A 16,881-nucleotide genomic window follows, 5' to 3' on the forward strand; every position below is an offset into this window, starting at 1 on the left:
TTTTTTTTTTCTAGTATACTTCAGCTGTGTACCTAAGATGTGGGAGTTTGGGGAACTTGGCTACCTACCTAGTAGTTGGCGTGGTTCTTCTTCTTCTTACTCGCTGTTATTACCTACCTAGGTATCTTGTTTCGAATTAGGTATCCTATGCACCAGGCAAGAGACCTATACAAATCAAAAATTGTCCAGAAAGTGAAATTGCACGAAAACCACCATGATCGATAAAATACAATGGCAATCGCGCTAAGGAGTAGGAGTAGACGAGTGTGTGGGCTTGACGATCAACCAGCTCGTGCTGTCGAATCTCGTCTTGATGACGAGAGCAGACAACCTACCTACCTAGGTAAGCCTTCATTCAACTGCGAGATTGAACTCGGTACTCTGGCATTACATGAAAAATGGTTCTGTCGTACCTACTTAGTGCCCAGGCTGTTTTCCACTAATGCGTGGCTAGTACTGTACTGGAATATAGTGTATAGATCAACCCTTAAAACTATTTGTTGGCGCGCGAGGTCCCACTGGGTGGCTCACACATGCACCAAAACTTGTTGACTCCATTCACAGCGGCCAAAACAAACCTGTGTCCAGACAATAAAGTAGCCATACAGTCATGAGACTGTAGAGCATGAGGTTATATGGCGAAGCAGCAACCCGTTTCATGTTCCACTGAGTTTTACTAGTGTTTGAAGACTGTCAACCAAGCTTTGGCGTGGTTGTTACTACCTACGTTAGGTGCTCCTTATCAAGCAGTGAGACCGAGTGTTGTTTGATGTAGGGTAGGTACCTCTTAAAACAGTGCCAACCCTTTGTTCAAACTAAACTGATATTATGCTTCGCCTTCTATGATGTCTAACTGACCAGAAACACCCTAATGGCGCCTAGTTTTTCTATAATTGGTATCAAATACACGACAAAATCACCATTCTACTCTTTACCTAAACCCATTGCGACTAACCCCAACACCGTCTATTATACAGCTGAGCGCACCTTTTAAGCAGTGGTCTCTCCGACCTCAGTTGACGCGACAACCTTTGGCTTTTCCTCTTCCTTCTTCTCCTCCACAGGCACCGCCGCCGGTGTGGGCTCTGGAATAGCAGCAGCCTCGGGAGCCGGGGCTGGCGCCTCGTCGTGAGCCTCCGTTGCCACTGGTACGGAAGCAGTAACAGGGGGAGGAGCAAGAGCAGTCTCGGAAGCAAGAGCAGGCTCGGGAGCAAGAATGGTCTCGGGCTCAGCAGCCGGCGCAGGCGCAGATGCGGCAGGAGTGGGCTCAGGAGCAGAGGTGGCAGCGGCAATAGGACCAGCAACGCCAACCTGAGCATGCCCAGTGATGAAATCCTCCAGCTCGCCAATCTGCTGACCACCGGCAACCCAGCGCTGGTACTTGGCCTCCCGCTTCTCGACGCACATCTTCTGCAGGGCGGGCCAGTAGGTGGCATGGTCGTAGTCGAACTCAAGAGAGCCGTTGAACTCGGTCCAGAGCTGCTCGGCGGGGACGTACTTCTTCATGTCCTCGTTGAACTTGAGCTTCTCGCGGGTGTTGGGGTCGATAAAGGGAGTGATGAGTTTGAAGAAGCCGTTGACAATCCAGGGAACTGTGGTTGGTCAGTTTTCTGGGTGTTCGTCAGACATTAAGCATTGCACATACCATTAATAATGAGAGCGCGCCCGAGTCTCTCGGGGTAGTGGTTCTGAAGGATGTTGAGGACTTCGCGAGCCTGACCGATGCCAGGAGCCGTGTTGGACCTGGACTTGCTCGACTTGAAGTTGATGAGCAGAGACAGAGTCTCAACCTGGGGCGGCATAAGGTCGATAACGCGCTCGAGCATGAAGACGAGGTGCTGAACTTGGCGAGGAGAGGCCTCGGTGTTCTGGCGGCCAGGGTTCAGGTAATGGCAGACGCGGCCCTCCTTGTCGTAGCCCAAGATGATCTGCTTGCCGGTCTCGTTTTCGGGCGAGATGTGATCCGCAGTCAACTCCTCGACGCCGTACTCTCTCCTCCACGTGAGCGTGCCCAGGATGCGTTTCTCAGCCTCCTTTTGATTCCATTTTGTTGCGCGCAGAAAGCGGAGGAGACATTCCCGAGTCAACCAGAACTTCTCTCTATCGGTGATGGGACCGGCCTTGCCCTCAGTCGCAGGGACTTCCTTCCAGTTTTTGACTTGTTCGAGCAACCAGTTGTACTTTTCCTCCTGGTCAGCCGTAAGCGCCGCTTGGGGCTTGGGCTGGCTGTCAGGGGTAGGGGAAGCCAGAGGGACCTTGAGGACAGTGGCCATTTTGAGCGAGCGACGTGGTAAAGAATTTGGGAATTAAAGAGAGTAGAGTGAGCAAGATCAGAAAATGCAGGAAAAAACGGAACGAGACGTAGGAGGTTGGCTTAGAAAAAGAAAGTTGAGATACGTTGAAGTGGAAGTGCAGTGGAATTGGACGATGCCATGAGCCCAATCTCAAGCGACCGACGATGTGTCAGCCGCAACCAAACAGATTAGGGGCTTTGATTGCTGGCCTCAGGGCAGATCGCTTCGATGATCACGGAAATTGGCGAATGTCTTTCCGTCTGGACCGAAGCAAAGCCAAGACTTGCTTGGAAGCAAGATGTAGAAGATTTGTATTTCACCATTGAAAATATGTGCTGGCTTGACGGAATTGGTGACAAACCCAACATGTCAATCTTCTCGAGTTTTGATGAAGCAGTGCACCTGCTTGATGGACATTTTGCTGCCCCTGCGTTCACTTTGAAGAGTTTGGACAATCCGTCTGCAACTTGCAAGTACGTCTTAAACTTGCAGCAAAGCGCTTTCCGGATTGTGGAGCTAGGGAAGCCGCCGCGCACCAGCCACAGATCCCCTGAGCTACAGCGCCGCTGCGTCACACCCTCGGGCCACAAGGACCACCCCTGCCAATTGGATTAGCGTGTTTTCGCGTTAATTGATTTCTACGGCGCGGTCAGCACCACAATGGCGCGTCCTGTGAATGTGTAGTGGTGGTTCCCCTCCGTGATCATATTCGTGATACCGAATTGTTTGTTTGTTTGTTTGTTCATTGTGCCACTCAAGCTGCGACCACACAACTCGAACCGCTATTTGTTGCAACTTCAAGTAGGGACGGGACTGCATCGACTAAATCTGTCAAACATCACGAGCACCGAAGAGAAGAACGAGGCGCAAACATCACCTGCCATTGCGATCATGGCCGATCCAGTCGTGGCCGAGCTCAACGAGCGCTTCGGCACTGCCAACACCGAGCTCTCTCCAGATGTCATATATGAGCTCCAGTCGATTATGCGCCTGCACGAACTCGACGTTCAAGACATGTTCTTCAAGTGGGAGTCGTACTGCATCAAGATGGACATGGACCAGCCCAAGATGTCCATGTCCACTGTTCGCAAGTTCAAGCAGGACCTACAAGACACACTAGAACGAGCAAACCGAGCTCAGGCGTTGGAGCAAGTCAAGACCGAAAAGCGACCGGGAGGAACACCAAGGCCAGGAGCGAGGAACAATAGCGATGTGTTTGGTATGCTTGATGGACTCACAACACCGGCAGCTCGACGGGCAGCAAAGCTTGGTTCGGCTAGGAAAACACCAATGGGGACTCCCATCGGCTCCCGCTTGAAGAATGAGCCCGTAAGCTCGCCGATGAAGCTGGAGGCACAACTAGATGCCATGGGCGTGATTCCGTATGTCCAGACCAGTTCCCTGCATACGTACTGTATGTACCTTGCTAACCGTTCCAAGACCATCTTCTTTCAAAGATAGACCAAACGCCGGCGAAGTGATCGAAATCCTCAACGAAAATCTCCCTGCGCCCGAACCACCCATCGCTCCCTTCGGCGAGTCCCGCATCAAACTTACTGCCGCCTCCGATCTGAAGAAATTGGGCTACAAGCCACTAGCAATGAAGCTTTCTGAAGCATCCGAGATCTTGGACGACAGGATAGACGACTTTACAAGTTTGGTTCTGGAACATTACAAGTTGGACGAGTCGGTATTCGGCAGCGCGGCTATGCAGAGTACCACAGAGATCGTGGCAGTCGGGCGTGTCGCCTCTGATACGTCCGAGGGCAAGCTCAACGCCGCTTCCCTCGTGTTAGAAACCTCCAGAAAGTTGGGCGGCGGTTTCCGGGTACCCCTAAACGTCAGCAAGCTCAAGGGTTACCAGTTCTTCCCCGGACAGATCGTCGCACTACGCGGAACCAATACCACGGGGCGTGAGTTCACCGTCAACGAAGTCATACGCATGCCTCTCATGGGCAATGCTGCCTCCACACTAGAGACCATGGCAGCACACCGTGAGAGGCTACGCGGCGGTCCGGACGCCATGGACACCGACGACGAAAACCCCATGCCTCTTAACGTCATCTTTGCCTCTGGCCCCTACACCGCCGACGACAACCTCGACTTCGAGCCCCTCCACACTTTCATCAACGAAGCAGCAGACACCTATGCCGACGCCGTCATCCTCACCGGCCCCTTCATCGACGCCGAGCACCCCCTCATTGCATCAGGCGACTTCGACCTCCCCGAGGAAGCCGTCTACGACCCTGACGCTGCAACTCTGAACACTGTCTTCAAGTATCTCATCTCGCCCGCGCTGAACCGACTCGTGTCCGCCAATCCGCACGTCACCATCCTGCTCGTTCCCTCGGTTCGCGACGTAATCGACCGCCACGTCTCTTGGCCGCAAGACCCCTTCCCCCGCAAGGAGCTCGGCCTGCACAAGAGCATCAAGATCCTTGGCAACCCAATGACGCTCAGCCTCAACGAGACGTTGGTGGGGATCAGCAGTCAGGATGCGCTGTGGGAGCTCAAGCATGAGGAGCTGATTGGCGGCACGGTGGAGGATACCAATGGCTTGTCGAGGGTGGCGAGGTATCTGATCGAGCAGAGGCATTATTTCCCGCTGTTTCCGCCGACGGATCGGACGAAGCTGCCCAAGACGGGGAGACAGGTGATTGATGGGCAGGCTGCGCCGGGCGCCATGCTGGATATCAGTTATTTGAAGTTGGGCGAGATGGTTAATGTGCGTCCGGATGTGTTGATTGTGCCGAGCGCGTTGCCGCCTTTCGCCAAGGTATGTTTTTTTTTTGTTGTGTTGCTGAATTTGCTTTTCATCCTGGGAATGCGTGCAGTTACTGACTTTCTTGTCTAGGTCATTGAAAGTGTGTTGGTCATCAACCCCGGGTATCTATCACAACGCAAGCGAGCCGGTACATATGCCAGGATGACACTGTATCCGCCAAAACTGTCGGAGGCGGATGCTGCGCCAGGTGGGATGCTTGCCCATAGGATCTTTGAGAGGGCAAGAGTCGAGGTCACCAGGATTTAAACTTAATCTCGAAGTTCTGGGTTTGGTAGACATGTCTTGATGATGTGAAAATTTGGAGGTATAAATCTGGTTTCCATGTATTTGTATTCGGCATTGGCATGAGGATAGGTATAACCAGGTGGTTTGGCGTCGGGATGAAAAAGAGTTTGCACATTCACCTTGACGATACAACAGTATTAATGTGAGAAGTTCTTGCATGAGCCGACGAGGCCGCAGGTAGGCAAGACATGGACTACCTAGTATCCACCTTTCTTCGCTTGTCGCTCTCATACCGGTCCCGCTCTCTGGATGGTGACCGTTTCCTCCGCTCGCCGTGGTCGCGATCACGATCACGTCTTGGAGACGGCGACCGGCGCCTCTCCCTGTAATCATCATCCCGACGTCTGTCACGGTCCCGATCCCGATCCCGGTGACGGTCCCTGTCTCCGTCCCTGTCACGGTAACGGTCCCGAGAATGGTCTCTACCACGGTTGCGATCTCTATCGCCTCCCCTATACCGATCCTCACCACGCGGCCTGTCATCACCCCTTGACCTCTCCGGGGCGCTCTTCCGATCACCCAACGGAATGGCATTCGAGCCCTTCGGCCCATCACCACCCCTATCCCTGTACCGATCCCTATGAGAGTCATCAGGCTGGAACCTTTCATCTCCAAACCTGTCAAACTCCCTCCCTGGCCTGTTGTCATGCAGGCGGCCCCACTGTCCCGTATCTTCACTCTTGAGGTCTCTGTACTTGGTGGCGCCCTTTCTTCCCAGCTTGGTCATATCTCTCAGCTGCAGCGCCTTGGGCAACAGCTCCCGGTTCTTAACATCGTCCGCAAACCTCGCGCCCATAATGTCTCGCTTGTCCAGTCCCATCTCCTTGCTCTCATCCTGGTAGAAAGCACCCTTGTGAAAGTACTTTTGCATGTATGCCATCTTGCCTTTGCCCTCTTTCTCTTCCTTCTGCTGCTGCAGGTGTTTTTCATCTTCGGCGCGACGTTCTTCTTCCGTGAGGTTCCGTCGGCGCTCGATCTCTGCGAGTTCCTTCTCCTTGGCTTCGATAGCCTCGCGCTCGCGCCGGACGCGCTTCAGCTCACGCAGTTTCCAGGCAGCGTATTCGGCTTCGGGGTCAATGTCATCCGTGTCGTCGATTTGGTCGTCTTCTGGGTCGGTGTCGTCGTCCCAGTGCTTCTTGCCAGCGGCGCGGGCGGCAAGGTCTTTCTTGATTTGCTCTTCGACAAGCTCGTCGGCGGCGCGGCGGCGGGCTTCTGCGGCAGCTGCTTCGTCTTCTTCGGGTGTCGATTTCTTGTTTGTCGAGGCGGAGTTGGATGCGGTTACTCCAGCTTCGCGGTCGGCCTTTCGAATGAACTTTGGTCGCAGCATCAACCGCCTTGGTGCTTCCTCTTCTTCTTCTGAGCTCTCTTCCTCTTCCGACTCTTCTTCCTCGTTGCCACTTTCCTCTTCCTCTTCGTCTTCCTCCTCTGTCACGAACCCTTCCTCTCTTGCTTTCTGTTCGGCCGCAATGCGCGCCTTCGCAGCTGCCTCCCGTCGCTTTTTCTCTTCTTCTTCGTTGTCTGGGGCGTTGCTGCCTATTCCGGCGGCTTTCAAGTTGATCTTGCCATCGTTGCCACGACTGATGATTCGGCCAGGACCTGCTGCATTGGCAAACTTGGGCGCTGGCGCTTTCCGCGTGGAAGGCTTCTTGGGGGCTTCCTCCTCGTCTTCGGGAACGTTGTCGGATTCGGATTCGGAGTCGACACCGGTGGGCTTGCCGGCGCGGTAGCGCGGTGCCTTGACCGGGTTGGCCGTCATGCTCTTAGCTGGCGGCATGACGGGCGTGGCTGTGGACGTGTAAAGCTGATATCTGGATGGCAATGCAAGGCTGAATGATCAAGTACAGGTGGCGAACCTTAAGGACGGGCGGAATGGCGTTCAAAATGAAATGCTGGGAAATGCAACTTTCATGTCCGGGTGTAATGATGAAATTACAGTGCAACGTCACGTAGTACGATACGTGCAGTAAATTTTGTGACGCGGCAAGTGGACCTCGCAGCGGGTGTGTTTGGTTCCCGCTGCCCGGCAGGGCCACGACCCGCCGTAGCGATCGAATGCCCCGCATGACAGCCCTGTGTGTCTGTGTTCGGGTGTTTTTTGGTCTGTGCTTTCCGACTTGCAGCGACGCGACGAACGGAACACTTAACTCTTAGGACAGGAAGGGGGCTCCAAGACTTACAGAAAGTGCCTATCCAGGTACCTAGAAGGAAGTGAATGATGCCAATTGGAAAAGCAACAAGATATTGAGGAAGGTACATAGCTCAACCAAGACAGGAAGAAAGTCCTGGAAGCAGGGTTGGGGACGAAGCATCCGGCGTGTAGTACCTATTTCCTATGTATATATTGGCCTCCCCAGCTGTTGTTTGGCCCGTTCGTGTTCACCCAATCACTGCAGGCATCCCCGCCTTTCTACCTCTATAAGTTCCCTTCTTCTCCCCCCCCCCCCCCCCCCCGACTTTTGTCCTCTGCTTAGGCTTCACTTTTCCTCATTCGACACGCTCGCTCTCTTGCCAGTCTCCGCATCCCGCGGACTGCACAACATCAGCGACATTTCAGCAACACGGTCTTCTTTCCTCCTCCGACCTCCGTTGTCTCATATGTCATCGTCCTGTAATTCATGAGGCCCACAACCGCATGATCAAACCTCACTGTCCTGAGCATATCTGCCTCCTCTTCCTGCCCATGAGGTTTTCGTTCAGGCATTCTTCCTTGATGACATCGCCTTGAGGCTCGGTTCTCTTCCCAGTAAGGCTTCGTTATCAGCACCGCAGCGCGTGTCATCGACTCTGGTCAGGTCCGAGGACAGGTCCGTCATCAAGGCGATCCAGTCAAGGTCATCGCAGACTCTTCCACTATCGTATGTCTGCTCTCATACCGCACATCATTCGTTTTGGCTTGAAACTGACCTCGGTCTCACACGCAGATCAATGCTGTGAAAATCGAGTACCTGGTAGCTGAGCACAGTAACGGATCGCTCGACAAGCTGGTTTCTCTTTGTCGATGCCAGAGGATGGCGATCTTCTCGGCGCCAGCAGAAACAAGAAGCGCCCCTGCCTTCGCATGGCCCTTGTTCGTCCTTGCCATTTCTCAACCAGAATCGGCGCGCAGTTGCTCTTGTTGCGCACTCTCGCTGGTCATTACAGAACCACCTTGCAGCACTGTCCTCACCTCGCATCATTGGTGAGGGCGGCGAAGTCGGCCTCTGCACCTCCACGCGGTGCCGCCCGGGAACCTGAATGCTGATTCCACCTTTTCGCGCCAACTTACTCAGACTCATGTGCGAGAAAACAACTGGTTACTTCTTCGACAGCATACAGAGCAAACGCAGAGACGCAATCCCAAGTCTTGTCACGGCCACAATGACGGACTGATCACCCGAATCACAGGCCAGATGGATCCTACGACAAGACCACGACGGGGAAGTTCTATGGAAGCAGAGACGATCGTACCCTCTTACCTCTCCTTTCACAGACGACCCCACCCTCCCCCTCCGGCTGTGTTGTAAACCACAGTTGGGTAGGAGTTTGGTCCGCCAAGTAGCTGATGTGCAAAGTGTCTTTCCGCAGCCATGATCATACTCCTGTTATCGGCCGTCGCCGAGGGTGCTCACATGCAACACGCAGATTGCAAGCTGGAATCAGTTATTCTTGGACTCTGCGTTGATCATATGGATGAGACCAAAGACAACGTTACATATCGAATTGCGAAGAACATAGTTATCAGGTCTACAGCATCGGCGGCTGGCTTACGAGTCAGCCGCCGATGCTGTAGGCGTGACGACATCCGGTGTCCAAGTGTCTTGGCCCGGGGCCGGGGTGTCATTCTTTTTTGAAGTTTTTGCGGATGGCGCCTGGGTCTGATGACGACTGGAGGTTCCGTCGTCGACGTTTCTCTCGGAGCACGCCAGGCGTGTTCTGAGAATGAGGTGTGCCGCTGTGTATGAGCTGGGCGGGTTCGATTCCTGTTTCTTTGGGCCCTAGTTTGGAGGGACGGCTAACACGGCGCCACTGCCTTGCGATCTTGATGGCTATCCTTTACTCGGTGAAGAATAGGGCCGATCTATGATGCGCAGAAAAAAAATGGACCTGCAAAAATCACCCAAAGACGTCAGATGTCTTTCTGGAAGGCTGGGCAGCTTGATGTGGACGGAACTGTTGGAACTGTTGGGATTTTGGCGGAGAGGCTGTAACGTCGATGGTGTATAATACTTGGTGTGACTGTAGAGTAGCTCTGTTGGTGTACTGGCCGACAGAAGATACTCGAGGGCTCGTCGGGCTCAGTGTCGATGTCGATGTGACCAGCTAGGCCGTCTGGAAGCACAGTAATGCCGCCCGCATCATCAAGTATGTGCGTTACACTTAGAATTTCAGAATTCATCACATTTGGTGCTAGATAATCTTGATGTGCCTTCTATCTGCCTCGAGATCTAGTTGACTTTCCATTCTTCTTGCCTCCTGCGATCTTGTATTTGCCCAGTCACCTAGGTATCGTACGTACTTGGCAGTCAAGAGCCAACTACCTAGCTATATCATCTGAAATATTTCAAGGTAAGCCCAATGGTAACTATCCAAACACCAAAACATAGCCCGCCAGACAAGAGACAGTTAAAAGAATTTGCTTCACCACTTGCTCACATCGGTCAATCCTTCGTTTGACACAAGGAAAGTACTTAGACACTTGCCTGGTGAGATAAAATCCAGAACCGCAACGTGCCAGCCGTTCCGTTCAGAGTTAATCCAGCATGGAGGTGATATAGCTCATTGAAACTGAGGCGACTTCCATCGCAGTATCCCTTTCTTTATGGTGTTTGTTCATGTTTCGCACAAAGCCTGTTTCTTGTTGTTCTGTCTAGCAGCAGTGTGGGTGAAACATAATTACATGCGAATTTTACGATATATCAACTGAAAGGTAAATTGACTGATATATCCGTTTTTGCTCACATGAATCACTCAGAAAATACTTCATCATCTGCTTAGCTCTTGAACAAAGGCAAGTGCATAGTATCATTGCCTAGATGTTCGTGCATATACGCAGGACAATGAACACGCTCCATATACGTGTTTGACGGTCTTCTTTTGGGTTCTGGATGAGGTCAGTTCCGGCTCACATAGTCAGGAGCGCGAGATATAAGAATGGCCATACCTATATCTGTCATCTCTTCCTCTCTCGGCACTCTGCAGATTCCCATCATTCAAGGACCCAAACCACCAGCCAAAGTATTCAGCTCACGCAACACAACTTGCCAATCCCACCACCATGTACAAGACGAAGCAGACAGCGAGACGCACGTTCCCTCCACTCAAGCCTCCGAACTTCAAAGCACCCGTCCCGCGCGAAAGCAGCTACAGCGACTCTTACTCCCATGAGTCCTGCCCCACATCCTCTTGCGACTCTTGCTTTGGATACATTTACGACAATGGCTATGACTCCAACACTGAGGAGTGGGATGACGACGACGAGGAGGACGACGATGATGACGAGACTCAGTCCTCTGCCTGTCAGTCCCAGGTGACTGACCCGTTCTCCATGTCTTCCATGTCTTCTCTCTTCGGCCCTCCTTCTTTTTCTTCTCAGCAACCTCATGGTTTTGCCCTCGGCGCTCCTTCCGTGCCTCCCTCCTTACCTTCAACCTCCAGGGGAAAGGAACGTGCTCAGCAGTCACGGTGTTCCTGCCAGAAAATTTCCAAGGGATATTGCAACGCCACTTCCGGTGCTCCCAGTGGTAATAACGGACAGAATCAAAGCCCAAACATTACTGAAACTCAACTCTCCATCTTCAGCAACAACGGACAATCCGGGACTAATAGCCAGACCCAAACTACCGACAATCAGGCTTTGGGACATTTGTTGGGCGATGGACGTAGTGCTACCGCCGACGTAAAGGACAAGAATGGCAACGGTACCGGCAACGGCAACGGCATGATCAAGAACTTGAATGTGTATAATCCGAACATTACCATTCAAGTGACGCCGGAGAACTTTAACAGGTTCAGCAAGTTCTTTCCTCAGAAGTCAGGCAATGCCGGCAATGGGAAATAAGGGAGCACACACGTAATCGCGTGAAGACTAGGATATCAGCCAGCGTGCTTGATCGTTTGGTCACAGATGAGGCTTTTCAGCGGGTATTTGGTGCAAGTTGATGTGATTTGGATATGAAAGGGGGTCTGAGATAGTGATCATGGTTGTGAGGATTTGTGTTGTAAGCGGGAGAGAGAGAGAGAGAGAGAGAGGAATTTCTTTGGATACATGGTAATAGCTGCAATAAAATATTTGATTTAGTTCAAGATAACAGTCTGCCTTCTGCGATCCTTGTGAGAGGTTGGTAGTACATGATAATTTGCGTAAGGAAGATGATGAGAGAAGCGGAAGACATGTGATACAGTTGTTGTCTTGAAAGACTTCGTCATCCTTCCCTCGTCAGGGAGACGGTGAGACCTGAACAAGATAAGGCAACCACGAGGTATCACAACAAGTCCTGAGAATAACCTTCCGGTCAACGTCATGAACAAAGACTTTTGAGAGTAGCCATGCCGGCTGTGAACATGAGTAAGGTGTTACAAGATGCTTTGATGCATGAGGATGCTGGGATCAGGAAAAGGTTATAGGACATCGTGATAAGGGAAACCTGTTCATTACCTGGATCCCTCGGTCATCCTTCGCTGCCAGGACGTTGCAACGGCGCAAAAGCGTCGCTTGCACCGCACCTTTTCCCCGATCACGGTTGGTTGCGTCTTTTACGGACATTCTGGGTTGGCAGTAGAACATTAGTAGCTAGCAAGGATCATGACAGGCCCGATTGTTCAACCTCGTCAATACACGTGATGGAGGTATCGTGTAGGCTGGAGACAACGGGGCAGACAGGCTCCTTTCCTGTTTCCCGAAGGCACACATGAGGACACAAACGAGCTTGTCCTCCACTTGTGGTGCTGCGGAGTTGAAGGTTTTTCTCTCATCTCCCGGCTCACCCCTCTTCTCGGTCAAAGTATAGGTCGGACAGACCATGACGGACATGGATACTATGGAGTAGCATGGCCCCCATTGATGCGACCAGCCGGACCGAGCAAGGTGAGAAAACTGTCGTCCTATCGACGATGCCAGATGGCTTGGTGCAGCGTGCTGTGTGCTGCGAGCGTGCATGCATTGCATGAAAGACTGCAGGACGCAGTAAGGTACAGATGTACACAGAAAAAAAACACATGGAGGGACCTACATTAGTGCGATGATGACCGCAAGTGCGCGCTTCATTCGCCATAACAAGATCATCAAGTTCAAGAGGATCGTAAGGTACTGCGTAGAGGTATATATCTGACCCCACCTCCCTCGTCTTTCTCTACCTCTACAACTTGGGCGTTCCTTGTTCATTCTCTCTGTTCGTACGATGCCGATTTGTACCAAGTCGTTCCTGTTCCTGACAGATTGCATTGGCGATATCGAGACATGAGATTCAATGGGATGGCTGCTCCTGCCAATTAATGTAATGGCTGAACGGATAAGCATCATCGAGCGAGGTGGGTGGTGATAGCGGCTGCCGTCTATAAGTGTGATGGGAGCTGATGGGGATCGCGCGAAAACGACGCACAACAAGCGACCATTGGCCAGTTGTGGCAGGGATTTAGACGCCCATCTCATCCGCTAAACCCAGATTGGCCAAGTCCTCCAAGTGATCACTCGAGTCCCCACAGCGGACAGGAAGTGCCTGGTTGGCTGCATCGAGAGGAATTGCATCTCCTTCCTTCTTTTCAACTTCTTTTTTAGAAAGTGCAATCGTCAACACGCCTTGCAGGACCGTCAAGGACCGTCAACGCAGCGAATTCTCCGGCTCTGGCTGCCTGCCTGCCTGCCTGCCTGCCTGCCTGCCTGCCTGCCTGCCTGCCTGCCTGCCTGCCTGCCTGCCTGCCATGGGTGAACACTCGCCTCGGGCTGCTTAACCGCCCATCATGCAGTTGCATTGGTCAGTAGTATAGTAGCATTGGTGGACCCAGTTCAACGACAGACATTGAACGTGACAGGCACCATTCCCTTGCCATGGACGGCCACACCCTCGACACACTGGGTTCAGTTACCTCACAGCTTCGTGATATCGATTGATGCCCACATTGCCTGGAAGCATCTTCCTGGGCCCCGGTCTTGTCATTGGCCTCGCGTAGGAGGCGGCCAGATGCGTGGTACTTGCGCCATCACTTGTACTAGGGAACCGACAGAGCCGACTGGCTTAGGTTTGATCAGATAGGTAGCAACCCCTCCCTCTCTTGCCGTCACTCTACATTGGATATCACCGACCAGCCATGCCCGGTCACTGGCAAGGCGGCCATGGTCTCTTGTTGATCGATGCATGCCGTTGTGGACCAGGACCTATTCTTAGGTGACTACCCGTTGTTACCCCTCTTGGTGATATGTTGATATAAGGCTCAGTTTCCTCCCTCTCTTTCCATTTCTCTTTCTTCTTTTTTTTCTCTTCAGCAAGTTCTCAAACTTCCAAAAACCAGTTGTGTTTTTCCCCCCTCCCCCCTTTCTTTCCCCTTTCCCATCGTAGAGCTGTGCTCTATCGATTAATTCACTTTCACTAATACACCAAAAAATCAAATCACGGTAGCTTGCTGGTCTCGCTATCCCCCCCAAATTCACACTCACATACCCCCTAAAGCACTAACTGGTTTTTGCTTGCTCGACTCGCCGTCTTACGCGCCAATTTACATTCTTCTCAAGATTCGTTTTTAGTTTCGTTTTCAGCATTACCCCTTAATCAGTCAACATGTCCGCCATTCAGCTTTCGTTCTCTCTCCGTGTTTCTTCTGGCGTCAAGACCGTCCATCTTCTTGGTTCCTGGGACAACTACGCCGGCCAGCTCCCCCTTTCCAAGGACAAGACCTCCTCCAAGTCTGGCTCGTGGAAGGGCACCTTCCGCTTCCAGCCCGCTCTTGTCCAGCCCGGCCAGCGCTACTGGTACTACTACATCATCGATGGCTACCACGTTTCCCACAACCCTTCCGAGGAGTTCACCGTTGAGCCCACCACCGGCCGCTCTCTGAACATCCTCGACGTTCCCAAGTCTTCTTCCTCCCCCTCCTCCTCCTCCTCCTCCAAGAGCTCTTCTCGCCACTCCCGCGACTCCGTCAAGTCCTCCATGCGCGAGTCCCTCTCCGTCGACATCCCCAAGGGTCGCCCTCTCTCCATCTCCCAGATCAAGGCTCCCAAGCCCATGTCTCCCCACGCCACCCGCCACATCCTCGATGCCGACTACAACATCGACGAGCTTTCCACCCGCTTCGCCTCTGCCGGCATCTACGACGAGTACGATGAGGACGTCATCACCGACTTCGACATGCGCTCCTCCCCCGTCTCCTCCACCGGCTCTTCCGTCAGCTACCGCTCCGACAGCTCCAGCCCCAGCTCCTCCCTCTCCGGCTACTCCACTCCGGCTTCGGACTGCTCCAGCTGCATCTGCGAGCGCTACGGCATCACCCGCAAGGGCGAGCGTGTCCGTCTCGACTGCGGTGGCTCCCGCTGCGGCTATGAGGACTCCTGCTCCTCTGAGGATGAGGACAGCTACGTTGAGCGCAGCTCTCGCCGCAACGGCATCGTCGTCCGTGCTTAAGTGGCTTCGCCCCTGCCTCGGGTGAGGAATTCAAAGAAGACTCCATCCTCCACGACTTTTGGAAGGGAACTCAAGTAGGAACGTTTGTGTGTTGTGTGCAGCCCGGCCTTGTTAGTGCCATTAATTTGCCACCCACCGTCCCATACTCCCAATCCGGTCAACCAAGAAGACATATCGACGTTCCAGTCTCGATTCCAGCACTCCGATGTTTGCGCCTAGTTCGCCATCCCGTCGCTCGGAATTCGATGAGAGATAAACACGGTCCGATCACGCTCACTTTCAGTTGTTGAATAGCGACTGCAGCGAGAAAAAGTGTCAGGCGACTCAGCTCTCCAAGTGACTGAAGTATGTTGAAGTCAAGGTTTCTGTCCCCTTGCGCGCAAGCCCAACCGGCTGGTCCCTCGGGTTCGCGTCGAGGCACAGACCTCATTCAGCATTACAATTTGTCGCTTACTCGACACTTTTTCTTCTGCCCATCTGCTTTCCCACTATTGTGGTTAATGCTGCGGCCCCTCACTCCACGCATGCTTGCTTGCAAGTTTGTGTGTTCCTGTGAAGTCGATAAAGAAAACTTTTTCTTGAGATGTATTTTGCGTGTTTTACCAACACCAAACTTTATTCGTCAAGCCTCGGAGTACTTGGCCCCACTGGTTGGTGGTTCAAGTCCAGCTTCGGGATATAATATTTCACCTTTGTCAATGATGGCACTTTTCCTGGTTTCTTCGGAGGAGCAAAGCCTACTTATTTCTGTCAATCTTGTGGCACTTGAACTGGATGGTTTTGGGAAGGTTCAAGACTGGCTACTCAACTTTATGTATGACTTATGAAGATTATGAAAACTCACAAAAAAAGGAGGAACTGGTATTGGAAATCGTGGAGGAAGAAAACTGGCAGATAAGTTGAATAGCATAATTTGCTGCAGATGCCGGATTAGGGTAGATACCGCTATGAAATCTATGCCTCGGGAACCGATGACTATAACTTTGCTCGCTGTCGTGCTGCTTAATTTGACTTTGTGACGCTTTCCTAAGGAACATCGAAACTTCTCAATCACCTCCTCACCAATTTACAATCTCCAACCGTTGAGAGAGATTACCAAGCCGAACCGGACACACCCTATGTCATATGTGGCAACACTCAAAATGAATGTAGTTATAACGACAGATGTCAAGCCAACTACGTGTGCCGTCTTCCATCAGAAGGGTAATTATCAAGTGACCAAACATGGTCCTTCAGAAAAGATGAAAGTATTATATCCTATACACTCGCCAGATCCTCAAAACCAACCGCCTGCTAGCGGACGAGCCACTACAAACCAGGCTGTCCTGCATATCGTCAGAGCGATTGTCGAGTACTTATGTAGCGCAGAATTTGGTTAGTACAAGACCGGTTAGCGTCCTCATGTGCTTGCATCATCTACGAGGTAAAGCTATATAAAGAGAGAACGACATTAATCTGTCAAAAGAGTGTGAAGGGTTGTTATAAGAGAGAGGTGAAGGGAGAGGTGAAGGGAGAGGTGAAGGGAGAGGTGAAGAGAGAGGTAAAGAGATGAATGATGAAAGAAGAGGGGATCGCAAAGCTTTAAAGAAACTGTCAAGAGACGCTGAAGAGAAGGTAAAGAAGATTATGGAGATTGAACGTCTAGTCTAGTATCGGATGAAAGTTTTGCGAATAAAACGAACTGTCCAAGATCAGGTTCAAATCACCCAGTTATTCACTATCTATAAGTGCTTGTCGAGAATTGAAGAGTACTAAAGAATCATCGGAGATTAAACGCTTTTCTGACTTGTCCTCAATCAGGTATCTATCATCCAATGGCAGCTCCGGACATTGCAAATTAACTAAACAAGAAAAAAAAAATGTACTGCATTCACGACTATTCAAACCATTCATTCCGACAGTCACTCAATTGCTATCGTCTGTG

General features: G+C 52.0%; 5 protein-coding genes and 1 non-coding gene across 6 annotated transcripts; 3 read left to right on the plus strand and 3 right to left on the minus strand.

Moving 5' to 3' along the window:
- Positions 1–804: 804 nt before the first annotated feature.
- On the minus strand, positions 805–2,701 carry NCU03596 (CRAL/TRIO domain-containing protein). Its single transcript, XM_956230.2, has 2 exons — positions 1,646–2,701; positions 805–1,592 (listed from the first exon to the last, which is right to left on the minus strand). Exons 1-2 carry the CDS (start codon positions 2,271–2,273, stop codon positions 991–993), a joined length of 1,230 nt encoding a protein of 409 aa, XP_961323.1. The 5' UTR covers positions 2,274–2,701; the 3' UTR covers positions 805–990.
- Positions 2,702–2,944: 243 nt separating this feature from the next.
- On the plus strand, positions 2,945–7,279 carry NCU03597 (DNA polymerase alpha/primase associated subunit). Its single transcript, XM_956231.3, has 3 exons — positions 2,945–3,676; positions 3,735–5,070; positions 5,149–7,279. The coding sequence occupies exons 1-3, from the start codon at positions 3,186–3,188 to the stop codon at positions 5,323–5,325; spliced, it is 2,004 nt and encodes a 667-aa protein (XP_961324.3). The 5' UTR covers positions 2,945–3,185; the 3' UTR covers positions 5,326–7,279.
- On the minus strand, positions 5,380–7,278 carry NCU03598 (microfibril-associated protein). The gene has a single exon (XM_956232.3). It carries the CDS (start codon positions 7,136–7,138, stop codon positions 5,558–5,560), a length of 1,581 nt encoding a protein of 526 aa, XP_961325.2. The 5' UTR covers positions 7,139–7,278; the 3' UTR covers positions 5,380–5,557.
- Positions 7,280–8,556: 1,277 nt separating the features above from the next.
- NCU14067 lies at positions 8,557–9,785 on the minus strand. The gene has a single exon (XR_897940.1). It is a non-coding gene; the product is annotated as a ncrg135 (non-coding RNA).
- A 633-nt stretch (positions 9,786–10,418) lies between these two features.
- NCU03599 (hypothetical protein) lies at positions 10,419–11,513 on the plus strand. Its single transcript, XM_956233.2, has one exon. It carries the CDS (start codon positions 10,619–10,621, stop codon positions 11,399–11,401), a length of 783 nt encoding a protein of 260 aa, XP_961326.1. The 5' UTR covers positions 10,419–10,618; the 3' UTR covers positions 11,402–11,513.
- Positions 11,514–13,552: 2,039 nt separating this feature from the next.
- On the plus strand, positions 13,553–16,035 carry NCU03600 (GTP-binding protein EsdC). The gene has a single exon (XM_956234.3). It carries the CDS (start codon positions 14,115–14,117, stop codon positions 14,955–14,957), a length of 843 nt encoding a protein of 280 aa, XP_961327.1. The 5' UTR covers positions 13,553–14,114; the 3' UTR covers positions 14,958–16,035.
- The last annotated feature ends 846 nt before the right edge of the window (positions 16,036–16,881 follow it).

Source organism: Neurospora crassa, linkage group V (genome assembly GCF_000182925.2).
Source record: "Neurospora crassa OR74A linkage group V, whole genome shotgun sequence".
NCBI classification, from domain to species: Eukaryota; Fungi; Ascomycota; class Sordariomycetes; order Sordariales; family Sordariaceae; genus Neurospora; species Neurospora crassa.